The sequence below is a fragment of the Propithecus coquereli genome, unplaced genomic scaffold (assembly GCF_000956105.1).
Source record: "Propithecus coquereli isolate 6110/MARCELLA unplaced genomic scaffold, Pcoq_1.0 Scaffold5, whole genome shotgun sequence".
NCBI classification, from domain to species: domain Eukaryota; kingdom Metazoa; phylum Chordata; class Mammalia; order Primates; family Indriidae; genus Propithecus; species Propithecus coquereli.
The window spans coordinates 5,473,164-5,490,676 of record NW_012150840.1 but is presented as its reverse complement, the minus strand read 5'-3'; the positions used below and the strand labels follow the sequence as shown (position 1 = coordinate 5,490,676).

Genomic DNA, 17,513 nt, shown 5'->3' with positions numbered 1-17,513 from the left:
GCTGCTTAGGGGCGTTAGGCTCGCGCCCCTGGGCCAGGTATTCGCGCTTTTGCGCGATCTTTGCCTTTTCTTAGGCGGGATTCGTTGATGTCCACCGGATTGGCAGGGCACGCGGCCAATGAGCAGCACGGACTCTCAAGTGGGGTGGGGAAGGCTGGGGCGTGGAGCGGGGAGGTGGCTGGAATTGGAGCCGGGTGAGGGGAGCCACCTGAATAGGTCTCTCAGTTCCTACAGTTTAAAGTGCAGTCCGGTGCCAGGTGCCCCGACTTAGCGCGCAGGGGTGGACGAATTCATTCTGAGTTGGCTACACGGAAGAAACATGGGCGGGACCGGGTTTTCTGGCCGCGCCGTCCGAGGAGGGGGTATCGGGAGTTGGGGTGGCTGGGGCGTGAGGGCAGCTCCTCTGGGCGGGGACCAAAAAAAAAAACAAAAATGAAAGTGAAGTTGCTTGGGTAGGCGGTCGGCCTCCGGGATTTAACTTTCGTGCTTCGCGGCGTCTCGGTGGATGCGAGCGCTCGATAAAAACTGGCTGGCGCGCGGGCACAACCCGAGCCCGCCGGAAGGCCGACTGTTTTCCGCGCCGCGCTGGGGGCGGCTTGCGGGGTGGGGGACTCGGGAGTGGCAGCAACTCGCCCTCCCAGGAGCCTGCGTTTAAACTTCCTCTACCAGCACTTTTTCTTTTCCCTGCTTGTCCTACCGCTTTAAACTTCCTGGTTTCGCTTTCCTTATTTTCGGTTTCAAGTTCTTTATCTGCCGCTTTGAGTTCTTTACGGGAAAACTATAAATTAGTCTTGCACGTTGAAAGACCACGAAATAACCCAGTCTCGATCCTTGCACGATTCTCTTACCCGCAACATACACATACGCGTTCCTGTTTATGACCTAGTCCTGTTTATGACTGCGCTCAGTTGAATGAGATTATTTTCTTTAGCTATGCTGAAATTACATTAGAGGCATAAACCCTCAGAGAAAGTAGATGAAAAGGAACGCAACTCATTTTCTCATGTTTAACAGGAATATGAGAATGGGTCTGGAAAGTACTGTCTGGCACCAGGGGCTAGGAGGTAGAAGCAGGCTCCTGTAAATGGACTTCTGAATGAAGACAGTAACCTGTAACAAAGACAGCGACAACTTCACCTTATGGGGGGAAGCTGGGGACAGTCATTCATCCAACCAGCTTTAACAGGTACCTGCTACATGAGAGTAAAAAGACAAAGGAGATGGTCTGTCCTTGAGAGGGTGAGTGTCTAAGAAAGAGATAGATACTTAGAAGTACTGATAAAAGGGTACTGTGGGAACAGAGGAGGGCACACCCAGACTGAGGGAAAAGCGTGTTGGTGAGGGCTACCTGGAAGAGATGAGTGAGCCAGGTGCTGAAGTTGGCCAGCAGAGTGGGAATGGCATTCTTTACGTAGGTTGTAGTATAGGCAAAGACGAGAGCAGTGTGTGTTGGGGACTAGGAGTTGCGTACAGAAGATTAGTGTCGCTAGAAGGGCAGGGGTACAGGCAGAAATAGTCTGTTCAGTTGGACAGGATACATTTAAGAGGTTTTGTGCCATAGTCTTTCCTGAGGCTGTGAGAGAGGAGAACTATCCTTTGAAGCAGGCTAGTAATGTGTAGCCCATATAAAAGTTACGTGAGACAGTGCTGGAGAAAAGTCTGAGAAATACAAAAGTTATCTGTGACCAAAAAGTAGTGTTGACAGAAGTCATAAGGTCAATCAATGAATATTTAAGATTCTTTTAGCTAGTGGCACATGTCATTTCCAATTTTTAAGAACATAATTGCTATTAATTTCTTAATCTCATCAGTTAAATAGTACTGGTTTTAACCACAATTCCCATCCTCTTTTCCATGAAGTTGAAGAAAAAATTTTGAAATAGGAAACCTTTTAAAGAAAATATTAGGAAAACAAGGATAAAACCAAAACTTTTCTAATTGAAGCTGTAATAAATTGTGAATACAAATCTCTTCATTTTGTTCTTGGAAATTCTTTTTTATGTAGTTTTTTTTTTTTTAAGATAAAGGGAATTAGTGGTCTGGAAGCAATACAGATTGTTTGTAGAACTGTTGATATGATATGATTTAGAGATAGGGTCCCAGCTACGACTGAGAAAGAACTGTGAGAAACAAACTCTTCAGATCTCTTTTTTTCAGTCTTCAGTCTTGTTTTCACACACTTACCTCAAGCAAAGGAAGACTGCAAAAAAGCAAGCAGGCCAGAGTTCTCATGCAGAAACACTAAAATTAGAGCTTCAGAAGGGATAGTTTCTTTTGCATGGTAACTATATGCTACTTCTGTGCACAGTTATTACAAACAAATCTTGCATTCTAACTACCACATTCATCTTTAACACAGCTTTCTGAAACCACAGTAGCAATTATACCCCTTTTTTCTTTAGCCATATATATTTATTTCTGCTCCATCTTTTCACCTAGTAAATTGATGTTTCATATGTTCCATACTTTAAATGGCAACCCGAGCTTTCCCCAAAAACACGGTATTTGCATTTTGATTTTATATGAAAGAAACTTTTGCAGTTATAGGATGTTGTCACATACTGACCATTCTTGGAATTTTTACATTGTCCCTATTTGTATTGATTTTTAAAAAGTCTTATTTTTTTCTCTTTGGTGATTGTGGCTCAGAATCCATTGAAAACATAGTCCATTGAAAATGATCAAATTAGCAAATTTATCATCAAATAATATTCATCAATGCCATCAACAGAGCACCAAACAGGTAAGCTCTACCAGTGAGAATGTAAAGTAATACAATCTTTCTGGAGGGCAAAGTGACAATATTTTTTCTTTACCTTAAATATGATCATACCTTTCATTTGGTATTACTCATTGTGGGATTGAATAATTTGGGAATTATTCGATTGAATAATTGAAATAATTGCATTATTTCTAAAGAAATAATAGAAAATTTAGGTACTATTATTTATGTTAATAAAAAGGAAATGGCTTAAATATTCAACAGTAACAGAATGATTACATAAATTATAGTACATGCATATGATGATTACACAGCCATAAAAACTGTTTACAAGATTTTTAATGACACAGGAAAATGTTCTTGATATAATTAAATGAACAAAGAAGGGCCGGGCGCAGTGGTGGCTCACGCCTGTAATCCTAGCACTTTGGGAGGCCGAGGCGGGCGGATAGTTTGAGCTCAGGAGTTCGAGACCAGCCTGAGCAAGAGCGAGACCCCCGTCTCTACTAAAAATAGAAAGAAATTAATGGCACAACTAAAAATATATAGAAAAAATTAGCCGGGCATGGTGGCGCATGCCTGTAGTCCCAGCTACTCGGGAGGCTGAGGCAGGAGGATCGCTTGAGCCCAGGAGTTTGAGGTTGCTGTGAGCTAAGATGACGCCACGGCACTCTAGCCCGGGCAACACAGTGAGACTCTGTCTTAAAAAAAAAAAAAAAAAGGTCTCTGTAACCTCGAACTCCTAGGCACAGGGGATCTTCCCATCTCAGCTTTCCCAGTAGCTGGGACTGGGACTGGACCTAGGCCACCACGCCCAGCTAATTTTTCTATTTTTGCTCAATGGTAGAGGTGGGATCTCACTATGTTGCCCAGGTTGGTCTTGAACTGGCCTTAAGCAGTCCTCTTGCCTCAGCCTCCCAAAGTGTCGGAATTACAAAGTGTTGGAATTACAGCCGTTGCACCCAGCCTGTATCTTCTTATATGTAGGATAACCTTATATATATGAAAAATGTATCAGAATTGAGTATCTCTCAGTGGTAGGATTATTAGTAATTTTTCTAAGTTTCCTTATTATACTTTTACAATTGATTTTTCAAATGGCTATTAACATTCAGTTAAAACAAAGTTTACTAAGTTCTATTATTTGTATAGAAATTACTACTGATTTTCAACAAGTAAAATTTCTGTTTGGCATATTATAAATATTAGAGTGTTTCAAAATATTTTTGAAATTCAAAGACTGAGTTTCCACATAAATTAAATGGTGGAAAAAACAAGAGCTTTAACATATGTCAAATTCTAATTAATTCCCAGCACTCAAAAGAATACCTGGAAAGCAGTAGTCTAGGCTCCATGTTTACTAAAAGTTAACTGAGGTACATCATTTAACTGAAAATAATTTCACTTTTTTCCTGTATAAGAGGAAGATCCTAGCTGGGCGCAGTGGTTCATGCCTATAATTCCAGCACTTTGGGAGGCCGAGGTGGGAGGATTGCTTGATGTCAGGAGTTTGAGACCAGCCTGAGCAAGAGTGAGACCCCTGGTCTCTACTAAAAATAGAAAAATGAGCTGGACATGGTGGCGCTTACCTGTAGTCCCAGCTACTCCAGAGGCTGAGGCAGGAGGATCACTTGAGCCCAGGAATTTGAGGTTGCAGGGAGCTATGACAATGCCACTGCACTCTAGCCCAGGTTACAGAGCGAGACCTCTTATATTTCTGTGCTAAATAACACTGCAGAGACCAAAAGTTGAAACAAATTCACATCTGAAAATACTTGTACTAAAGAAATAAAGGTGAATAAGATGAGGTCTAAAATTACATGCATGGCTATTAGACCTGCCCTAAGGAGACTAACTGAGCAAGAATAAATTTTTGCAGAATTACTAGGAAAAAAACAAACTTGTGGATTTTCCTGAAACTTTCTCAATCCCCACTCAGGCACAACCTGCATAAAGGTTGTGGATTGTTTTGAGGAGGTAACGTTGGCCTAGAGAAGAAGAGGAGTGAGTAACAGCCTTTAATTTGAGGACCTTGGAGCAAACTGGAGTTCAACCGGTGATCATATTTAAGATCTCTATAAATACCGTCATTTTATAATTCTTTGAAAGTGTCCTATCCTAAAATATTTCTCCATCACCAGTCACTACAGGAAAAAATTCACCTTTTGTTTCTTTGAGTCTTAAAAAACTCAGTCTTGAAGTTACAGTAAACTGTAGATACACAGTAAGCTGGCATAAGACACTACCGCTCATGGTATGAAAGGCCAAGAGTCCCGAACCTGGAGGAAGGCTTTTCCAAAAGAGAAAATCTGTGACAATAGCAGACAGATTGTGCCTACTTAAGTTTTTAGTGCTAACCATAAGAGTAAGACCTTGTGGAATAGTCTGAAATAATCCAGAGGAAGTGAGGCTGTCTATACTTAGAGAATCAGACTCAATATGCCATTATTATTAATTCTTCTTAAATTCTTAAAATGAAAAATTTAAAAAAATGAATTATACTGGCAAAGCAGTTATTTCTCTGAATAGTAAATTATGTTTGTTACTTTGAAAAATGAATTAACCTTCTGAAAGAGCTAAATACTGTATCAGTGGGTTTTTATAAATAATTATTTCTTTGTATTCATATATTAGGAAGGAAACCCAACTAATTTGTTGCCGTATGTGTTGGCCATGAGATATAGTACTTTTCCAATAATTCTTCTATATTGAAAGAAATTAGAATTTGGCAACAAGAATTTTAGCTTGTTGAATTTTCTTTGTGTATTTCTTAAGCTACTCAGGAATGCCATAATTAGTTATATCAGACACTTTATTATTTTGGTATTAGAGGATAGGAGGAGTTGATAAGTTTCAGACCAATAATTTTTTAAAAGGGCCAGGTTGAAAAAATATAAATAAAAGTAATATACAGACAATTTAACTTCTGAATATAGAGGAGGAAATTTTATTAGATAAAAGCAATGGATTAAAAAATGTAACAGAAGTACTTTATGTAACCCAATAATTCCATTTTATACTACTATACAGAAAATAATCACATTATAGAATGCATTTATACCATTTATAATTATTGTAATTCATTACATTTGTAGTTAGTACAGTCAAAATTTAAGCCATTTTTCTTTAGTAAATCTAATTCCACCAGTCAATCAAAAATTTTTTGTTGAGTCATTACTGTATTGATCTGGCACCTTTAATTATTGGTAATATTCTTTTGTCTTTTCTATTTCCTGTTTATTTTTAGAAGTCAGCAGTTCTATATGCTTCCTCATGTTCCCAAAGGAGATTAACTCTAGTATTTTTTAGACTCTAATACCTTTCTTGGCCTATTTGTTTTATTTCTCTTAAAGCAGTTGAATTCACATATATTTGAACTCTTTAGTGGATTTCTCCCTTCTTTTTCTCTACCCACTATCACATTGTAACTAACTCTTTCTCTGATTTTCAGTTAGTCTAATTTTTAGAATGAACATTCAAGTTATCATCCTACTTTATAGCTAGGGTTTTTAAATGACATAACTTCTGCATATCCTATTAAGTATACTCTACATTAGATCTCTTTGTGCAACTCCTTATTAAAACATTTGAAGAAATAGGCATAAAAATAAAGTCAGCATTTCTGAAAATATGTAACATCTTGATATTTCACAAGTAACAAAATATAATAATAATAATAATAAGGAATTGGGTACATAGTTAACCGGAAGTAAAACTACAGATATATTCACAATAAGTAAATAATTTGACTATAAGATTCATATGGTTAAGAATTGTATATATGTGCATATATATGTGTGTGTGTGTAAAACAAAGCATTTGTAGTCAAGTTAAAATCTCACCAAATACTAAATTTCTCCATGAAAGGTTTTGTTTGTTTTTTGTTTCTTTAGAGACAGGGCGTTGCTCTGTTGCCCAGGCTAGAGTGCAATGGCACAATCTCAGTTTACAGCAGCCTCAAACTCCTGGGCTCAAGCAATCCTCCTGCCCCAGCCTCCCAAGTAGCTAGGACTATAGGCACATGTCACCCCACCTGGCTAATTTTTTAAATTTTTTTGTAGAAACGAGTTCTTGCTATGTTGCCCAAGCTAGTCTCAAATTCCTGGCCTCAAGCAATCCTCTCATCTTGGCTTTCCAAAGTGCTAGGATTAGAGGCATGAGCCACATTTGATTCAATACTTAGTTAAATTTTATTTGAAATTTGAAAGCTGAGAAGCATGGCATTATACATTAATATTGAGAACAAATGTTTAACAGAAATTAATTCTGCCTTATTAGGTTATATTGCGAATTTCAGAAGAAAATAATGTGTGATTTGTGTAAATCTTACCACTATTGAAGTAATACCAGTTCTATTCTTCAAGATAACAGAATTGAAAGGGGGCTTCATCAATACTGATAAAGTATATGATTGGTATACACAGTGGAATAGGAAGAAGGGCAAGTGTTGTATTACAGTCAGTATAAACCATACTATCTTGTTAAAATATTGGTCTTAAAATTTTTTTCTCTGTAACCACTTCTTTTTACTTACACTCTAAACTATAAATTTTGGGGTGTAACTTTTTAAATTGCCTAACTACATTTCATAACATGTAAGCTATAATTCTAGTTATTTTAAGTTTAGAATTATATGTTTTTATACACATTTGTGATTATCTCTCTTTATAATATATGTACAGTAGCCTAGCAAGCCCTTTTATTTTAGAAGGGAGCCTTGAAGATAATTAGCATATGAAGTTTCGTTTTAGTGTAGCTTTAACCACTGATGTTGTATGAATTTTCTAGTTACGTTTCTTTAGCATATTTTCCACAAATATTAGGAGAGTCAGCATGAATCAATTTTGTTACAACAAAGTGGTTCCAAAGTGATCGTTAGTGAGTTTTCTTGGATCTTTGCAACTGGAACTTTTGGGGTTGATGAAGTTTGTCAGGAAGACAGAAAAGATGGTGCCACTTCAGATCTGATATTCCTGGGTCTGCACTTAAAGATTATCTGTTGAAGATTGATTCTTCCCCATGTCCTCTCCAAATTCAGATCTCTCACTCCTCCAGAGGTTTAGAAGGCCCTATTTCACCACTGCCACACAGAAAAAGACAAAACTCAAGAAAAATAATATTACAAGTTGACTGCACTACAAGAAACAACATAATTCTTAGGTCAGAATTTCTTGGCTTTTGACACTAGGCCAGCTTACTATTAACAGAACAGAGAATAGGAACAGAAGCATGGCTCCTAGAATTTAAATTTATTTACTTATTTCCCAAATGTGACTCACTGTACCTTTCAAATATAAGGTATTCTTATTACTAATATAATTCTTCAGCTATAGGAGCACATTTCACTTTGTTTTTGCATGGTCTAAGCTAGAATGGGTAGGGCACGTAAACATAATGTAAAAAAGGTATGAGGTCAGACAGGTACAGGAAAGTAGAGAGGAAGGAAGCAGTTAAGAAGTGTTTTCCTTCAAATAAAATAATTTTACAATGTACTTTAACTTGTTAATGGCAGATCTCTGAAACGTAGATCTAAAAAATTTAAAAATTCGTGTTCTTTTTACTGTCTTCAGCCGTCATGCTAACATTGCTTTCTTCAAATACTAAGTTCTGTGCGCTCTGCAAATGAAAATGAAGTATGCGCAAGCTCGCGCGTACACACACACACACACACACACACACACACACACACACACACACACACACGTAAAGGAAGAGAAGAGGTTTTCCTTCAAATTCCTAAGCCTTATAACCCTCTTAACCTGTCCCCATGATTCTGGGTAGAATTATATTTTTTGCAGCAATGCTTTGCCATAATAATAATAATGCTAAATATTTTTAAAGTGTATTTTAAATAAAAAATAATTTGTCTCTTAAAATGTTTTTTCTGCATCAAGGAACATAAGCATTTGGAAGAAAAAATGGTTTTCATAATGTGGATTAGAATTATGTTTCTATCACCTAAAAATGAGCTCTGCTAATTTTGATTGGTATGAGCAATTGGTTTAAGTAGAATAAAAAACATAGTAACTTTTAAATAAAGTTTAAGTGGGGGCTTTATAGGTTGTATACTTAACTCTATTCCTTTCTCAAATAGGTAGAAAATTATACAAATTCTCTCAGATAAAATTATTAATATTCCTGACTCTGAAATGAAATCATGTGTTTTAAATTTTTTTCATCCTCTGGCCCTAGAGTTTCCTGTGATTTCTCACTTAGTACAATGATGATTAAAAGTACATGGATACATTCAATTCAGAGCCATGCATTTAATTATAATCTTCATGCCATCTTTTTTTGTCAGCAAATGAGTAATGAGAAATTATAATGGCTTCCTGTCCCCTAGCGATCTGGTGGGTTTTGATAGAAAGGATGAACAATTCTGACACTACTGATTGACCTTAATGATTTGGTTCTCCCAAATGTAATAAGGGAGCAACTTAAATAGGATTTAAACTTTTTAATGCTAAATTCAACTAAGCATGTGTGTATAAATACGTAAATGGTATTAAATTGGTTCAAAATTAGCATGAGTTTACAAGCTGCTATTGTCATTTAGCTTATATTTACCACTTAAATGATTATATAGACATTGTCCATGGAATCTTCACCATATCATTCTTTTGTTCTCACTTGAAAAGTAACATTTGGCAGATGGTAGCCAGATCATTAAAGTGGTAGGTTTAACATAGTATAGAAATCATGTAATAAATGCATAAAGTTAAAATAGTATTAGATTGGGGGCGGATTGTTTCACTTAAACTATTAAATAACTGTTTAAGTTTGCTGCCAGGTTCGAGTGGTATGTACTTGTCTATTGTTGCCTGAAATTATCTTTCATTTCTTTTATGATAAGACTGTCTTTGTAAGTTTACCCTAGAAATCCATAGACATTTTTTTGGAAATTGAATTGTAAGTGCCTAGAATAACCAACTTTTGTTTTTAAACACACTTACATTGCTCTATAAATCTTAATCATATCAATCACAATATGGTAACGGGAAAAGGGTTTTTTTATTTATTAACCAATGAATTGATAAATTTCTTATTCACATCATGCTAAGGCAAAAAGAGGAAATTGGTTATTCTTTTGTCTTGCTTTTTATTGGGAATACTTATTTTCAAATGATTTGAATCCTTCAATTCATCAGTCTCATAACCATGAAAGGAAATGGAGATTGGTGGGAGAGATTAAAACATAAAGGACAGGAGTAGGGATAATAAAGGGAGGAAAAGTCACAGACATAGAAATATGGAAGTGGAAGTCAAATTAAGTTTTAATTGAGCACCTACTATGGGCCCAAAACATGGCTGACAATACCACTAAATATTTTAAGTTTAAATGAACGAACAACAAAACATATAAACATTTAATATTTCTTTGTAAAACATCATTCTGAATGAACCATTTAAATAGAAAATTTTATTTTTCATTCATGTTTTCACACTACTCAACATGTTAATTGGGTATCCACTATTACCAGCTACCTTACCAGGCACAGCAGATGACAGATGCACAAGGAGCAGTCTCCTAGGAGCTTTATCACATGTGTTCCTAAGCTGAAAAGGCCCTTCTTTGTACTTCTTGGTAGGTAGAGTATGTAGCTTAGTGGTTAAGTACAAGAATGTAGAAGTCAGAGGTATAGGTTCAAATTCCAGGTCAATATAATAATAGCTGCTGTGTGATTTAGGAAAAATAATCTCTCTGAACCTCACTCCCCTATTTGGAAAATAAGTACGATACTTACCTCATAAAGCTGTGAGGATTAGTAAGAATTATGTACTTAAAGCACTTAGAGTATAGAAAGTGTTAAATAAATGGATGCTGGGATTAAGTGAGAGCCCTAGGATTGATGGATCATGGGTTTCCAAATCTGGGATGCAGCTTCAAGTTCTTAACATCAAATATAACTCTACATGCTTCAGCTTCCTGGCATTCATCCTATCACTCCCAGTTTACTGAACCTCGGGTATCCAAGGATATTGTAGGGATTCTACAAGGATATGTTCCCCCAGAGGTTTTTGGTACCCTGCATCCTAGATGTTAATGCTAGGATACCTGCAGAGCACTGGCATTTATCACTGAGAAGCATTTGTTACAAAGGACATGGGGGTGGTGAGGAAATTTGAGGAACTGATCAAAATAGATTAATGGCAAAAAAAACACACAAAAACTGGAATTTTAATTCATGATAAAAACCCAGTTAAAATTAGGTACACCAAATTTCTTTATTTTCAACTATGTGTGCACATACACATTCAGGTTTTTTTCTTTTGGTACTGATTTAGCTTTTTGTTAACAATAATGACAAGTTTTATTTTTAAATATTATACCTGTTAACTGGTTTTGGGGGAATTTTGCAGAGATCTATTAAATATGTAAATTCCTTAACTACTGATGTAGAAGAAAAAGTATTGTTTAACCAGGGAAAAAGTTGCCAGTCACCACCAGCCTCTCTTCCTACTTTGTTAGAGTATGAAAGTTAGTATCTCAATTATTTACTTAGGCATCTTTGGCATGTTCTTAACAATTGTTCTGTTAGGCATTCTATTATAATTGAATTATTTTAATCCTTACTAATCTCACCTATAATTTTCAGATCTGTTGATTTTTATTCAATTTTTATATCCTGTTCATATATTTTTTAACTATAGTAGAACATGGTTTTTCATATCTATTATTTTTCCTAATTAGTGTCTTGACTGCTTTAGCAAACACTCTCCTTATTTTAACACTTTTAAAACTAGCCCCTCTGGAATCCTTTCTTCTAATTTAATAATTTTCATCTGTACTCAAACCGTTACTTTACACATTAAACATTAGCCATATACCTTTTTACTCACATGGGTCATTTCTCTGAATATTATTACTTTAAGAATATGAGAGAGATTTAAACAAATTTCTGAGTCTTGATCTACTGCTGCCTTGGTTGTGCTTTATTAATCTCTGAGATTCTTAGTCCTATTTACTAAAGAATTACAGAACACACTGCACTGTAATTGATGGCAAACTTGTTAACCATTCCTCCAGGTTTTCTTGCTGTTTAGAATAAAGGGGTCTTTAAGCATAAGGGTCTCACTGTGTTTATGAGACAGAAAGAGGAACTTGATTCCACTATATCCAGTGGAATTTCATTTTTCAGTAGAGGAACAGGCAGCTTTCACAACCTTGGTTCACTGCCTTCAAAGCCTGGGAGGGCAAATAGCAATAGCAGAGTTCCGGTTTCTAGCTCCACCCCAGGAAAGAGAGGAGGGAGGTGAAAGGAAACTACACGGGAGAAAAGTGTTGGATATTTTTCATTCTCCCTAATTTTAAAAGGCAAGTAGCCTTTAAGTGAAGTCTTCACCATAATAAGGAAAATGGTACACTCCCCTTAGAACACTATGCTGCCCTGTAGCTAGTTCCAGAACAAAAAGTTGTGTCCTGTGTAACATGAAACTAGGAAAAAACATTTTGAGGTGTGGCTTTCTAAAACTATGAACATCGCAGTCATGTAAAATTAGAGATTGTTTAATGTTTATATATTTGCTTGCTAATTGTTGGCTGTTAGTACATGTCAAAACACTAAATTAACCCCCTTCCTAATGGAATAAATAATCCATTCTTCTAAGAGTGGTAGTATTTAGAAAAAGTCCTATTTCTTTAATGATGGGAAAGCCATTGCAACAGAAATTTTGATGAGGGTCATGGAAAAAAGTAATCTCAAAGAAAATTATGTCCACTAAGATACTGTATACTGTAGCTTGGAAATTCGGTTTGAGTTTATCTTATCTCTTTATGCTACCCTCTGATGGTGTCTGGGTTAGAGTACTTTTATCAAGCAGTTCCTATCAGTCATATATATACCATATTTCGAGTTGCATTCCAGATTTAATTACTTAATAAACTGTTGTATCCTAGACTAGGATGAATCACTTTTCCTGCTTTTTCTGTTAACCATGTAGCTTTTTTAAAACTTCCTAACTTCTAATTTTTTTGTATTTCCTCCCCTTCCCATTATTTTGTTTTAATTCTATACCGACTCTTCTGCTATTCCCAAGTTAACACTGCAACATATCCCCACCAATCTCTGAGCTCACACTCTGCTCTAATAATTTCAACTAAATCTGTACTAGCCAATATGTCTCTCAGTTCTCCTGGCAACTTGTTATTTTATGCAAATTGTATATAAAAATATGATTTGCATATTTTAAAAATATGTGAAAAGGAGCAATACTATTAAATTATTGTTCATAATCACAAAATTATATTTTTAAACATAGGAGTTAAGTAAAGTCCTTTTCATAATGAAAAGGGTATTACATTTCAAGTAATTCACATTAAAAGGCAATTCTATTCAATAGATGTGTTTATTGGTGGGTCAGTTTTGTCAGTGTTTTAATTCGCATGTAATTGATGTAGACCCTATGTCAGCAACAACTAACAATACTACTTTAACTTAAAACTGATAAACTGTTTCCATGTATATGCTCTGTGATTTTATAGTCCTCAGATTTTATAGGCCTTTACAGAAAAAAATAAAGCATGGTGATAAACTGCAATTTGCTATAACACATTTTCTCCAAATCTTAGATAGTAGAAAATACAAGACATTTTTTTGTGCACTCTACTTTTATAGAACAACCAGATTTATAATTGATTTCTTTATTTTATTAGATTTTTCAGTATACATGGCAACTTTCTCAAATCTCAAAGTTCCGAAAGTATGTAATTTTAAAGGTAAAAAATCATTTTCCTTTAGATGTCATATTCCTAGAGAGCTATTAATGTCTATTTATAAACAAAAATAATTGATAAACTAACACACTTTATTTTAAATTAAAATATTTTTAATGAATACAAGATATATGTCTTTAATTAACTATCATAGTTAAATTTAATATCACAAAACAAAATGGCTTATCCCCACTAATTTTTCAAGTGGGGGAAAGTCATTGGGATTTACACTTAATATAAGTTTTAAATGTGATTATTAAATGATAATATTTTATCAAATATAGGAAATACTCATTTATAAGAATTTCCTCTGGTTCATCAATCTTTTTAGGCCAAGTTTGAGCCCATGTCAACCTTAAAGGTTAGATTCAGTGCACCTAACTTGCCTAATAAGCTTGTCAATTTAAGAATATGAATTTCATTGATAATAAAGGGGAATAAATAGTAGCTAACTCACGGTTCAACTGAAAAAAACAAAAAAGTTAAAAAGTGAATGGGGTAGTTTCAAATAATTACTTTAAAGTCATTTTTAAAATATAAGCAGGAATGGCCAATGATGTTGGGTTTAAATTTCACAGGATAACCTTCAAAAAAAAACACATAGAAATAGTGAAGTCATCACCTTATTGATAAAAAACTAAAGTTTAATAGTCATTGAAGGGGTAACAACCACTTGTAGTCTACATTTAAAAGTAATTTTAATCATAGCTAAGAAAAACTAAAAACAATAAATTCTATTAAGAAACAACAAAAATGATAAACATTTAATGCCTAAAATGTAGATACTTAAGATCCTAAACAAAAATATTAAAGGTAAAAGGGCCTTGAAATTTTTTTCGAACAATTCATCTTATAAAATCAATTTCTAAATAGCTCATATCCTTTGCTTTGGTGTTTTGTCTGCTATCAACTAAACATTAGTACAGTAGAAAAATCACTTAGGTTCTTTTCAAATGCTTGGCATTATAATGTGATCTCATATCTTTCCTCAAATTAAATTTTGCTCCACATATTCCACATGTATACAGGTGAACATCCATGTGCTGCTCCAACTGTTCATTATTTGGGAATATCTGAAAGCAGACCTGGCATATAGTCTCACCAGCAGATAAATGAGAAATCATATGCCGTACATGGTCATGTTTTCTGAAGTTTCCTTGATCACAAATGGAACAGACATACCTGGCCATGCCTTTGTGCATATCATTGTGCAGTCGCAACTGACGTTCTCTTAAAAATTGCTTTCCACATGTCTGACAAACAAACTGTTTTTCCTTAGTATGGACAGTATAGTGTTCCCTTAAGTGGCACCGCTGATAAAATCCTTTGCCACACAGATTACAAAAATGCTTTCGTCTGTGATCTCTTTCATTTTCTTCCATCATGGCACTCTTAAACATATCTTGATCTAGGCAGCTAGACATATGTTCAACCACTAGATTTTCGGTTTCAAAACGCTGGCCACAATTAGGACATCGAAAAGGACAGGCCGAATGTTTAAATAACTGCTTTTTTTGGATACTGTTTATCTGGTAATGATTGTCCCTAAAATCATCCAACATTTCAACAAACATATCTCTTATTTCAGACTGCTCATCAGGATTCTCTTCCATGTCCATTTTCTCCTCAGTATTTCCTAACCCGTTCATTGTCAGATCTTGGGGCTCTCCACATCTTTGAGCATGTTCCTGAAGCTGTCTACCCTTGACAAGTATTTGTCCACATTTACCACATGCACAGATATTTTCAATGTGTTTGGCTAAGTAATGAGATGACAGGTCCTCCTCAGTTATTGTGAGGCCACACAGCTCACAAGATGCATTTTCAGTATCCTCTTGTACCGGACTGCTATTGTTAGGGGGCCTCATATTTTCTAAACCACCTCTTTCATCAGCATTTATTGACATACGAGGTTTTAGAGTTTTCCTACCACTTTTTTTAATGCTGACATCTTCTTCAACATAGTATCTATAAAACGGTTCTTCAGGTTCATCTTCTAATTCATCATTGTCAGTGGATTCATTACAGTCTTTATCAGTAACTTTAATAATGTTAAAGTCTTTCAGTTCATCTGTAGGAATATCTTCTGGCTCCATCTTGATGATGATTCTTTTCCTCTCAGCAGCTCTGCTTTTTTCTTCATTGGCTATTTCAGACTCCACTGTGCTACTTTTTCTGCTTCCAGTGGTTGAAGTTGAATCATCAGCAGCCTGGCTTGTGTCTCCTCTGTATTTGTCCGTCTGTGCAGAAAATGTTTTAGAAGAATCCTTTTCACCAAATTCAGCTTTGATGTTACTGTCTTTTCCATCTCTCATATCGACTATTCTGTGGTAGGATCTTGAGTTTTGGTATGAATGTCTGTTAGTACAGGTTAGCACATGCTCATCTAATAATTTTTCACAACTAAAGCCAAATCCACAGCTATCACAAGTAAAACTCCGTCCAAAGCGTCGTGACACACGTTCTTTTGGAGTAGATAATTTGGACACGGAACTTTTTTTACATACTTCAAACAGTGGTTCAGGAAAACTACCTAATTGTAAAGACTCTTCATCAGGCTCTCTATTATGCGGTGTATTTACCGTTGAACTTGGCTCTGCACACCACCTGTTGGCTTCGTTGCCATTTCTAGCCACAGTATCTTCATACATTCTTACCCCAAATATCATTTTGCTGTTCTGTTTGCTGGAAGCAGAAGATGAACATTTTGAACTAGAACAATCTGCATCCTGTATGTCTTCTAAGCAGTCAGGAACATTGTACAGCTGTAGGTAGTTCATTGCCACTTTAAACTGCTCAAAACTGGATGGAGCTGTCATAATTTTTCCTAAATACATAAATTGCAAAATAAGATCAAAACACTCTGCACTAATTTTCATGTTGCTGAGATTCAGTTGTGCAGTACTATGCTGATGGTTCATGAAAAACATTCTAAAATAGGAGCTGCAGGCAGCTAGAACTGCTTTGTGTGCTTGAAAGTAAATGTCATCAATTGCAATACAACAGTCACAGAGAAAACCCCATTCTCTTTGGTTGTTTAGCTGCTGAAGGACGTAGCTGCTGTGGCTGGGCTTTGCCATCTTCTATAATTAGAGACCTATGTAAAACAAAAATATTAACGTCAGACAAGATATGAGAAAAGCACTTGGAAAAAAGTAATTTTTATCATGATTTGTGACTTTTGTGATATTGCTGTTATAATCAATATATGAATAGGGCCAGGCACAGTGGCTCACGAATGTAATCCTAGCACTTTGGGAGGATTACTTGAGCTCAGGAGTTCAAGACCAGCCTGAGCAAGAGCAAGACCCCGTTTCTACAAAAAGCAGAGAAATTAGTCAGTCACAGTGGCACATGCCTGTAGTCCCAGGTACTTGGGAAGCTGAGGCAGGAGGATCACTGGAGCCCAGGAGTTTGAGGTTGCAGTGGGCTCTGATGACACCACAGCACTCTAGCTGGGGCAACAAGAGATACCCTGTCTCAAAAGAAAAAAAAAGATATGAATAGCTTTCCATTCTAATGTAGTAAAACAACACTATTAATATATTCCTGAATCATTTTTTAAAATTTGAAGATGAAGATACTCAGCCATTTATTCAGATTTTTCATACTGAACAAAGGTATCAAAAGCAAAAACTATAATTTTGGTTTCATTACAACTCTTGGGGAAAAAATGTATACTAAATTTGAAAGGAAAAAGATATTAATTTAAAAGAATTTGAAGGATATGAACAATGACAGTAAATAAAATGGCAACTTAAATTGCAAGTTAATAACTAGATTATAGTGTACTAAAAACTTCTTAGATGATAAGGATGTATTTAGCTAATTTTTAAAGTGTAATAAAGGTATTTTGGTTGTGTTAAAGAAGAGTCCTTATCTTTTAGATATACATACTGAAGAATTTATAGATGAAATGATATATCTGAGATATGCTTCAAAATAAAGGGGTTGGGTGTGGGAGCTATAGATGATGTAAGATTGGCTGTGTGTTGATAACTATTGAAGCTAGGAGATAATTATAATTCTATTTTTGTCTATGTTTGAAATTTTCCATAGAAAAAAATTCTATTTAAA

General features: G+C 35.5%; 1 protein-coding gene across 1 annotated transcript in view; it reads right to left on the bottom strand.

Annotated features, from left to right (window-relative positions):
• Positions 1-14,246: 14,246 nt before the first annotated feature.
• Positions 14,247-17,513, bottom strand: part of ZBTB1 (zinc finger and BTB domain containing 1) — a 17,802-nt gene continuing 14,535 nt past the window's right edge. Inside the window, exon 2 of the mRNA XM_012656175.1 lies at positions 14,247-16,533. Within this exon, the coding sequence (XP_012511629.1) occupies positions 14,375-16,516 (2,142 nt within the window). The 5' untranslated portion in view covers positions 16,517-16,533 and the 3' untranslated portion in view covers positions 14,247-14,374. The remainder of the gene's footprint in view (positions 16,534-17,513) is intronic.